The sequence below is a fragment of the Glycine soja genome, chromosome 1 (assembly GCF_004193775.1).
Source record: "Glycine soja cultivar W05 chromosome 1, ASM419377v2, whole genome shotgun sequence".
Classification (NCBI taxonomy): Eukaryota; Viridiplantae; Streptophyta; class Magnoliopsida; order Fabales; family Fabaceae; genus Glycine; species Glycine soja.
The window spans coordinates 38,438,698-38,450,715 of NC_041002.1; the positions used below are offsets into that span (position 1 = coordinate 38,438,698).

The 12,018-nt window shown below is 37.9% G+C and overlaps 1 protein-coding gene across 1 annotated transcript in view; it reads right to left on the bottom strand.

Moving 5' to 3' along the window:
• Positions 1-1,772: 1,772 nt before the first annotated feature.
• The window catches only part of LOC114372602 (probable pyridoxal 5'-phosphate synthase subunit pdx2), a 28,290-nt gene continuing 18,044 nt past the window's right edge, over positions 1,773-12,018 (bottom strand). The window contains exon 3 of the mRNA XM_028330291.1: positions 1,773-1,985. Coding sequence (XP_028186092.1) covers positions 1,773-1,985 — 213 coding nt within the window. The remainder of the gene's footprint in view (positions 1,986-12,018) is intronic.

Sequence of the window (12,018 nt, forward strand, 5' to 3'; positions counted from 1 at the left end):
CTACAATTACAAAATTGCCTAAACATCCTAGGTTTCATTTTTAACTTTCAAATAATACTTTGCCCACTAGATGCGAAGTGCCTTCAATCTCTCTGATTCCAATGGTCTAGCATCATTGAAATATTGCATGATATATAAAACATAAGTTAATAATATATTACGTACCCATTATAACAAAATGAAATTTGTTTTGAATTAAACAATTACCATTTCCTAATTATTCTTGAAACTTCCTAAGATTATAGTTGACATCTAGTGCATGACATAATACCCACACTCAGTGCTTCCTTTTTGTCTATTACACTAAATACATTATGAAATTTAGATATTCAACGTTAAGTACAAATTAGTCTACATAGTACTAAAATATAACTAGAAGCATTGTTTAAATGACTTACTTTAACAACAATCCACCTAGCAGTAGCCTTGGATTTACTTTGTGGAGTATCGTCAAGTCCTTTTAAAGCACAGTTGAATACAAACATGGATGCGTATTGTACAATTAAAATATTGATGTTTCCGACTAATGCTAATGCAAATGTATTAAAAAACAACACTGACTTGTTAATTATTCCTTTGAGGTAGTTGTCTGGCCTATTATGCAACGAACAAAACCAGATGACAACATTTTCCTTAGGCAAAATGACGACCATTTGCCAATATGCACTATAGTGGAGACCAATATAGGTTATTATACTATTATACATTATTCAAATTCATTTGTTCAATTTAACTTACCCATTCAAGTAGGCTCCTAGGTACACATCCCGTTTAGAATTCTGCATCCAGTTCTTAATGTAACTTTCTGATTCCAATTGTGATTGCCCAGATCACTAGATGGGCTGTGGCTCGAGGAATCCAAACACATCAGCACTACCCCCTCACATACTTGTCTCAGTCATATGCCTATTGTTGTTAACATAAATTAAATTATGTATGAATATAAAACAATAAGTTAGGTAATAAACAATAATGTAAATTAACTTACAGAATCCATAACTGTAAAATCGAGATATTGAGACATTGACCACCGTGTGCTATTTCAGACACATCTTCATGCTTTATGTATAAGGGGAAGTTGTCATTAAACACCCCAAACACAGTAGCATCCCACATAACTTGCAACGACTTCAGAAAAAGTTGTGGGATGGTCAATGTCATCAGATATAGGTGATCATCGACATCATGATCCGGCCTATCTGCAGGTTTCGCCGGTCCCACAGCTCCCTATTTATCCAACATAGTTAATTAACATAATTTAATTACAGTGATCACTTTAATTGAAAAAAGAAGAATTTAATGACACTGAAATACCTATTTTGATAAACGCTTGACAAGATGTGTCGGGCAAGCAAGGAAGGTTTTAAGTGTCTGCCCCACTAACCTAACCTCTTTAGTGGGTACAAGAATGGGAGCATATGCATCTCTAACCTCCTCAACACCAACCTTGACTTGATCATGCAACAAATGAATTTTTGAATGGTTGTGGATCTCTCATAAAGTCTTCCTAGGGCAACCAAGCGGGGAGGATTTTTTTCGACGTACAACCCGCATTTGCCTGAGTCACCTGTGTTTGGATCGTTCCTTAAGGGATCAACACAACGCTCCTTTGTGCTGACACAAGCAGCTGAAGGACCAACCTCAGACTCAGGAGGCAATGCGAGTCCCTGTGATTGCATCTGCGATAGAAACTGGGACCGCATTTGGCTGAAGGATAACATTAGTTGTCGAGTCACTTTTTCTGTGATTGACTCCTCCAACCGGTCCCTAATTTATTGTGGCAGCTGCCCCAGGTCTTCGGGAGCCATGGAGGAAGACGTGCTGGAGGTCCTTGGAGCTGGTCCAAAGTATTTCTTGATCGTGACACCGGCTCTAGCAGCACGCATATAACCAGGGTGTTCTGGTTGCCCAATTGCAGCAATCAGTACATCCTGACATCCATGGGCTGCAAAGGAACCCTGTGAGGCCTGGTCCTCCAATGAATCCTATAAAAGAACACATTTATTGGTTTACTCAATCACACAATAAACATAAATAATTGCAATTAATAATTGAAAGTAACTTACATTTGAAAACACAGACAGTAAATTTGACATAGTTAAGCTCCCAAATTTCTTCAATGAAACCAAAGTAAGGGATGGTAGCTACACGAGGATTGTCATCATGTACACTAGCGAAGTATTGAGATTCAGCCCTTAGGGTGACCCCACTATTTTGCATTGTACTTTTCTCGTCTTGTGCTTTTGTATAGAAGGAATACATGTTTATATTGTATCCTTGCCAAGTTATAACATTTCTTTTAGGCCCATATGCTAGCTTTCTTAACGTTTCAGAAGCAATATCATCAGCAAAGATTGTGTCTTTAAACCAATCTAGGAAAGTCTTGTTATGCTTTTTCAAGACCCTGTTCTTTGACATTTTTGGATTACTTTCCTTCACTAAACCTTCATGGCGAAGTATGTATGGCAAAACTTCATTACTGTTATTCAACATATACAAATGAGCTTGTTGCAAATCTTCTACAGTTGGAGTGATAACATGCAATCCTCTTGAACCCTTACCTCCTACTCTTTCATCATGCTAAGACTCAGGAAGCCCAACAGGTTTAGCTTTTTCAATGTACTCTGAACAAAATTCAATGGCTTCTTCTGCAATGTACCTTTCAACAATAGATTCTTTCGGACGATGTAGATTCTTGGTATACCCTTTTAAGATCATCATGTATCGCTCAACCGGGTACATCCACCGCAAATAAACAGGACCACAACATTTGATTTCTCTGACCAGATGAACAATTAAGTGAACCATGATGTCAAAGAAAGCAGGAGGAAAATACATCTCCAACTGACACAATATAATAGCAGCCTCATTTTCTAGCTCATCTAACTTCACAGGATCAAGGACTTTACTCATATGGCATTGAAGAAAAAGCACAACCGAGTTATGGCAAACCTGACTTTGTTAGGCAAAATGTCTCGTATGGCCACGACTAACAATTGTTGCATCAAGACGTGACAATCGTGAGACTTTAACCCTACTAACTTAAGATCCTTCAACTACACAAGGCTCTTAATATTTGAAGAGTATCCTTGTGGGACTTTGACCCGGCGCAGACACTAACAAAACTGATCTTCTCCTTTCTGGACCAAGTATGACAACCTGGAGGCAAGTATATTTTTTTTACCATCAGACCTTGGATGCAATTGCGATCATATACCCATCTCAGCTAGATCTTGACGAGTATTCAAACCATCTTTCATCTTTCCTTGAATGTTAAGGAGCATCCCAATGACACTATCACATACATTTTTCTTCACATGCATAACATCAATACAATGTCTAACATCTAGATCAGACCAGTACAAAAGATCAAACAAAATTGACCTCTACTTCCATATGCAACTCTTACTTTTTTTCCTTCTTTTGGGTCTTTACAAATATAGTATTCAGGTGTTGAACCCGCTGGAAGACCTGGTCACCATTTAACAGTATCGGCGCAGTTTCATGTTCTTGACTTCCATTAAATTCTTTTTTCAATCGCCTATAAGGGTGATGAGGTTTTAGAAAATATCAATGCCTAGTGTACACTATTTTTCTACCATGCTTCAATTGTATGTAGCTTGTGTCTTCTTCACAGATGAGGTATGCACGATGGCCTTAACATTGTAACCGCTTAAATTCCCATATGTTGGAAAGTCATTAATGGTACAAAAAAGCATTGCACGCAAATGAAAAGTCTCATTTCGAAACCCATCAAACACTAAAACCCCCTCGTCCCACAACTTTGTCAAGTCTTCAATCAAGGGATTGAGATAAATATCGATGTCATTTCCTGGCTGTCTTGGGCGCGATATCATCATATACAATGTCATGTATTTTCACTTCATGCACGACCAAGGAGGCAAATTGTAAATTACTAGCAAAACTGGCCACGAACTGTGTTGAGTGCTTAAACTACCATATGGATTCATTCCATCAGTGGCTAGTCCAAGCCTAAGATTTCTTGCCTCTTTGTCAAAATCTGGATACAAACTATCAATCTTCTTCCACTGGGAGGAATCGGTCGGATGATTGAGCATTCCATCGTAGTTTCTCTCATTTGCATGCCATGTAAGGTCTTTTACGTTGTCTCCATTAGCAAGCAGACGCTTAAACCTTGGAATGATGGGAAGATACCACAACACCTTCACTGAGGGACCCTTTTTTGAGTTTTCGTCAATACTACACTCGTCATCATCCTTCACTTTGTAGCGTGATACCCCACACCTAGGGCATTTGGGCATTTCTTGAAATTCATGTCTGTACAGTATACAATCATTCGGGCAAGCATGAATCTTCTAATACTCCATACCCATTGGACACAGTATCTTCTTGGCCTGATAGTAACTTTTAAGCAACGTGTTTTCCTTTGGAAGCATATCGTGCACTACTTGAAGTAGTGAACTAAAGATTCAGTCACTCCACCCATATTTGGCCTTGACATTAATCAGACTTAACACCACCGACAATAGCATCAAGGAATTCTTGCACCCCAGATACAAAGGCTTCTTTGAATTAGTTTGTAATGTATCATACATAAGGGCATGTGCTTGCTGACAAGACTCTTGTCCAAGGTCACGAATCATATCCTCCAAGAGATCTCCCATTTCTACATCAAACAGTTCAGATTGGGACCCACTCTGCATGTCTATCAATTCACCAAGCCATATCCACATTGTAATTCTTCTTAATCTCATCACACAACAGATGCTCCCGTATGTCGTCCAATATTTGTTGTCTCTCATTCAAATAATTTATACAAGGACAAAAAAATTTCCATCCTCATCTGGTCGACTTCTTTCAGAGGCAAATTGCAAGAACTCTTCAACACCTTCCTCATATGCAAGGCTCATGCGACATTCATTCATCTAACTTCGATTCATCTAAATAATAACTTTGTGATACTCACAAAGTTATTCGATGCATGAAAATTTCACTTTTTTATTATATGTGTGGCCCTATCCCATTCAGGAAGACATTTTTTATGATAGATTCATACGTCAAGGTTAATTCTATTTTGTTAAATTTGGCAAAATTTTGGCAGCATTTTGCATTGGGCTCCAAGTATGTGACATGAAATCGGTGAGATTAATTCCCCAATAATAAAGTATGCACTCAGAGAACAACTAGAAATACATTGTACCGAAATTTCATCAAATTAAACAAAATAATGTTAACCTTAACGCATGAATCTACCATAAAAATATCAGTCTCTCCAAACAGTCCAAATGGACAACTCAAGATTAAATACAATGATTAATGCAAACTGTCTGCAAGAATCATTGCATTCAATCTCAAACGGGAATCTAAGGTTCACTCATCATGAACATAATTTGTATATCAATTGTCATTAATGGTAGTGAACAAGTAATAAAAACATTTGTAACAAATATTTGTACTTGTGATGATGAGCAGCACGGTCCAAAATCAAAGCAACAATCCAATTAATAACTCAATGACCACCTACATGAATCATCATTCCCAAAAACATTAGATATCAATATGTGACAGTGAGTAGGCTTAAAGTATCCTATTTTTACTTCTACTAGATCAAAAGTTTACATTGCTACATTAATGGCAGTGAACAAGTAATAACAACATTGGTAACAAACAACAAGATCAAAAGTTTACATTGCTACATTTGTACATGCAATGATGGGCAACATAGTCCAAAAACAGAGCAACAATCCAATCCAATAAAGAACTCAATAATCACCTACAGGAATGAATCATACCATAAGGTGGAAGTCTCAATAGTTGTGCAATAACATACAAAAGCAAACACAAACATTGAAACACTCAAGTGAGTTCGAGTACATTTGTTTTTCTTTGTCACAAAGATGGTGAGAACCCTGTCTTGTGACAAAAGTGGAATGAGGAATATGAAATTAATTGCTTATGTCACTAGGTATGGCTGTTGGAATTGGTGCCAACTCCCCAAATTTGAAAGTATATATATATATATATATATATATATATATATATATATATATATATATATATATATATATATATATATATATATATATATATATTGTAACACTAGTCAAAATTATAATTAAGCCAATTAATTACCTAGTGAGGATTGTTTATATATATAGCCATGCATAAAAGAAATTTTATTAATTCTCTATCTGGTGCATTGGTTTTCAGGTATTGCAAGATGTGGGAAAAGTTGTAGATTGAGATGGATGAATTATCTAAGGCCGCATTGGCATGTGTGATAGCAAAATGGATTCTTGTAGAAAACAAAAAGGCAAGTGAAGCAGTGCCTATATGGAGTCAAAGGATCACATTGGACAGCACATGGCAGGCCATTACAACCTTAGTTGGAGACTATTTTATGGACATGACAAGTGGATTATTTTGGTTTGTGGTGTGGATGAACTTGATGGGTGCAATCACAAATGCACTCTTTCTAGGTCTTGAAATGAACAACTAGCTAGCTTTTTTACTAGAAGCTAAGTCATTATCAATTACATTTAGGATGTTGTATAATTAAATAATATGCATCATGCAGTGAAATTCCACTACAACCTTTAATGAGCTGAAAAAAAAAAGTCCCTCATAATATCAAGTATGAGATTGGCATATACCAGAAAAGAACTAACTCGCATATATGACTGACAATGAAAATTTATGGGTCAAATAATAAAATAGAACATTATGAATTTCTATTTTAAGGTTGCCACTCCACCCCTCTCTCTCTCTCTCTCTCTCTCTCTCTCTCTCTCTCTCTCTCCATACTAACTATTAACTCCACTCCCTCCCCCAACAACAAAGTAGTTATCATAAAAGTTAAAACGAGGCCATATCATTCAGTAGTAACAAGCACAAGCTAGCATTTTCAATATAGTTATAGAAGCCCAATTCATCACATATCCAAAAGTTGAAATAGCACAATAAATACAGAACAGCCCCAAACTAATTATTCTGCAATCTCAGGAAATAAAACACAATAACAAAAGCTCCTACAAAGTTCCATTCCATTCTTTGTCGACCAAAACACCACAAGAGAAAGAGAAATTGATTACCGTAGGTACAACACAATAGTGAGAGGGTTTCATTATTAGCGCTGCCACCATTCATATGCAAAGTAAACCACCAATTCAATCCTTCCACTATAACCTTTTTTCCTCAATAAGGACATTCAATTTATCAGTAATTGGTTTTTGTGATTATTGCCTTTGACAGCAAAATGACATGAATACTGAAGCTCAATTCTACAACCAACTACCATATTATTGCATACAATTTCAACAATAATGAATTGGGAATATCAATAGTTGTTTTATACACTTTTATTTTTTCTGCTAACTAAAAGAATATTAATGGCATGATTGCATGTTTTTCTGTTTATGGTCTATATACCTCAAACTAGTTATTAAGGGTTCAGATTTGTAGCAATTAACCACTTACTTCATCCTCTCCTTTGTTGTCTAGAATATTTAGACAAAGGGATTCTAGTTTGACCTTTGATGAATCAAAGGGATTCTATTTTGTCCAGACTATTTTCCAGTCCGAATTTTTGAGACATATCCTACTGGGGAAGGGGGTGATTTTGGTTTAACAAGCTGCACACAACACTCTTCATGTCCATGTTATGGAATTACTAACTTTTAAAAAGGAAAAAAAACACGCATACTAGGGGAGAGGGTTGTTATACCCTAGGTTTTGAAATTGATCATACCTCAATAAACACAGTTGATGCTTAACATGGTTGAAACTTTTGAACCACCTCTGCAACTACTTCCTGCAAGAAACAACACAGATTATCAACAATGATGGGTAAATATTAGGAAGAGGAATTAAGTGAGGACTAGAATTAACAAGGGGGGGGGGGGACAAGACATTGTAGTAAAGCTGATTAATTTCTGCAACTAGCAAGCAGTGTTAGTATTAAAACTGCTTAATAAGAAGTGAAATACTAAAAATACACTTTCTCACATACTCTTTTATTAGTTGAAATTTATTGAAAATGACAATTTGTTGATCTCAAATCATATTTAATGATTTATTCTCCTGATTTTGTAGTTTTCAATAAATTTTAACCAATTAGATAAAGTGTGTATGAAGGGGTGTGTTCTTAGCACTCCTTGGAAAGAGAAAATTAGAGCTGCTGGGTTATAGCAGGAAACATTATTTGTAAGTAATAAGAAGTGTCAATCTTGTCAAGCTAGTAAACCATTTGTTTAAATGTCCAATTAAATCATATTATCAGACCATTTGTTTATCAAATGCTGAATGGTTTTGAAATCATTACATTACAAGATTGCTTCCTAAATCACCTGCAACAAACATAAAGGCTTCTTAAGCAAATAAGTTAAACGACATTATGGTAACCATCAAGTAATTGTAGATGGTCTAACTAAAATAGCATAAACAATGAGATTAAGGTGCATCTCTAAATCCATCGCCATAAGATTAAGAAATAAAACTACCATACATATAACACATAGGGAAATACAAAGTGTCATACCCTAATTTCGTCCGGGGATTATTACTTGATGACATGCAACCTTTGGTTAGCCGCTTTGAGATACTTGGCGTCCTTTGTTGCACAATAAATGAAGTCCTGAGACGTCTCAGAAATCTAAAGGAAGCAAGCTTGCGCGATCCGTGAAATTCCGTAATGTGGCGGAAGTCAAAAAGAGGTGTTTTTGCGCAATCCGTAAGTTTCCGTAACTTCTTCGAAAGCTAAAAAAGAGTAAATACATAATCCGTAAGGATTCATAACCTTGCGGAAGAAAAATAAGTATCGTTACGAAATTCGTAAAGTTTCGTAACATTACGGAAAAAGAATCACAAAAAAAAAAGGCAGGGGTGTATTTAGTAAAAGTGGGGGTGCAAATAGCAACCAGGCCCACTTGGGCCCTCCAGAAGGCTGTTGCTTCTGGAGGAAGCAACCTTGCTCACCTGGGCGAGCTGGGCGGCAAGCTTCTCCCCTATTTTGCTATAAATAGGGGGAGAAGTGAAGAAGAAAAGGGTTCAGCCCCTTAGGCACTTCTCTCTCTCTCGAATTTGCTGAGGAAAATTATTTCCGTGAAGAAAATCCAAGCCGAGGCGCTTCCGTAACGTTTCCGTGAGTAATTACGCGAAGATTCTCGATCGTTCTTCAAGATTCATCGTTCGTTCTTCGTTTTCTTCAGTCTTCAACGGGTAAGTACCTCAAACCAAGCTTTTCAATTCATTCTATGTACCCGTGGTGGTCCACATTTTGTTTCATGTATTTTTATTCTCGTTTCCATTCGCTTTTTATACCCCTTTTTGACGTGCTTAAGCCATTTATTTAAGTCATTTCTCGCTTAATCTAAAAATAAAATAAATTTCCACCGATCGTTTGAATTGTATCATCCGTTAATTTTGGTTAAGATGAATTCCGACCGTTCGGTCGTGCCGTAACCACATTGGAAATCAAAAAAGAGGTAAAATAATAATATAATAATTAAAAAAAATACCTTTTAGTAAAGTAAAAGCGGAAAATCAATCGGACGTTTTCTCTTTGGGATTTCTCATTCTTAATTGAATTGACTAATAACTAAAGTGAAACTAAGACTAAAATCAACTCGCCTAGTCAAGCTCGTCCGCAAAAATAGGTTTTTGAAAGTTTATCATTTCAGTTTCTTACTAAGTAAAATGGATCATTTTTAAGGCCCAATGCCTTAAAATGATCACCCTTCAAGTAAAAAGAATCACTTGATTCACGCATAAGAAAGAACTACGTAGGTCTGATTTCCTCTCCAAAGGAGGGTACATATGAGCAAAAGCCTAGCTTTTGTCGACCTCAAAAAAAAATAAAAATAAATAAAGTTAAGATAACACAATTCCACAAATTCTAAAAAATAGGCTGTTGTCCTTTGAGACAAACGTAAGAGGTGCTAATACCTTCCTCAAACGTAAATACAACTCCCGAACTTAGAATTTTCATTTTGACCGGTTTCCTTCGGTTTTTCCGACGTTTTCCACAAATAAGCGTTGGTGGCGACTCCGCGCATCTTTCCTCCTTTGGAAAGCGCACCCGTGAGCCTCGCCCTCGCTTGCCCGCGAAGGGCACGTTGCGACAGTTGGCGACTCCACTGGGGACCTTTTTGTGAGTTAGGCCTAGTTTAAGGAATTGTGGAATTGTGAAACTTTGTGTGTGCTTTCATTGAACTGTGTAAAATGTAAATAAACTATTGTCTATTTTGCATTCTTTACACTGCATTCTAAGCACCCACGGGTTTTGAGTAAAAAGGGGCCCTACACCCGGGTTCATGGGAATTTAAGGAGTGGAGGTGAATCTATCATCATGCTAGGTCTCCGACTTGCTTGATAATAGTGAAACCTCGTCTAGAGCTTTCTCTCTTTATAATATGTTGTCGCTGGTATTCCATACCGCCACAATATTATTATCTTGAGTGATGATACCTCTAGAAAACAGTCGTGTGAGTTATGAATTGTTGGGGAGTAGTTATTAGAGACCCCTAGATATTGTCCTATGGGTTCCCAAATAGGGGCAAAGAGCAAACACACTCCGTGCCATTTGTTCTCATGCATCTTTTGATAAATAGCACTAGTTTATAGTTTTTGCTAGTGGTGTTTGGTTTCTTTAGAGTAATACATAACCTTTCAATGCTACGTTGAGGCGCCATCATGCCCAAACATAGCATTAAAATTAGATCTCTGCGGTCTCGTGTGTGTGAGTTTCCCCTTTGTGTTGTTTTCCTCCTGTTTCATGCATACGCATTGCATCATTCATGTCAGAGTCTTGATCCACCCCTTTTTTAGGTAAATGATGGGTACAAATCAAAACGGCAAAAGGTTTTATCAAGTCAAGGTTAAAAGCCTAGATGTCACTAGCCTCAAGGAATTAGGACGATTGATGGGACCTCTCCAAAGGCAAGCCTTCCGCAAAGTGTATGGAAAGATTCTAGATTTGGCCGCAACGGAGGTATTTACGGAAACTGTCGTATCCCTCGCCCAATACTATGACCAGCCGTTGAGGTGTTTCACGTTTGGGGACTTCCAAATGGTACCAACTATTGAAGAGTTTGAGGAAATATTAGGATGCCCTCTTGGGGGGAGAAAACCGTATCTTTTCTCCGGCTTTCTTCCTTCCTTGAGTAAGATTGCAGTTGTGGTTGGTGATTCAGCGAAGGAGTTGGATCGCACGAAGCAAACTCGGAACGGCGTAGTGGGCTTGCCTCGGAAATACTTGGAAGGTAAGGCAAGGGATATGGCAAGCCAAGAGAAGTGGGGCCCGTTTGCAGATATTTTAGCCTTGTTGATTTTTGGGGTTGTCCTCTTCCCGAACGTCGACGGTTTGGTAGACTTAGCCGCCATTGATGCTTTCCTCGCATATCACCATAGCAAGGAAAGTCCAGTGGTGGCTATCTTGGCAGATTTGTTTGATACCTTTGACCGGAGGTGTGAGAAAAATAGTGCACGGATTGTCTGTTGTTTACCCGCTCTCTGTGTATGGTTGATTTCACACCTATTCCGACAAGACACGAGACACCCGTGTCCGCTTCAAAGCTATCGCTCATGCACCGAAAAAGGAAGAGTCGATTGGGACCAACATTTGGCTGGGATAGGGGGCAGCACGATCAATTGGTTTCCTCGTTGGAAGGAAGGCAAGGAAGAAGTTCTTTTCTCGTGTGGGGACTACCCTAATGTTCCACTAATAGGGACTAGGGGTTGTATTAATTATAATCCCGCACTCGCCATAAGACAGCTAGGGTATTCCATGAGGGGAGCGCCAACCGAAGAAAGTCTCTCGCCTTTCCTTGTGAGGGATCTAGGCGCACAAGGTCTCAAGGTTATACAAAGAATCCACAAGGCGTGGAGGAATCCATTGAAGAAAGACAAGGAGCTTAGGGGCATCCGAAATGGCGTCATTGGAGGTTATCATGGATGGCTAAGAATTCATGCGCGAGGGTTAGATTGGCTCTCCAAATTGAAAGTTATCGATGAGGAGAATTTCGAAGCTCCGGAGGAAGA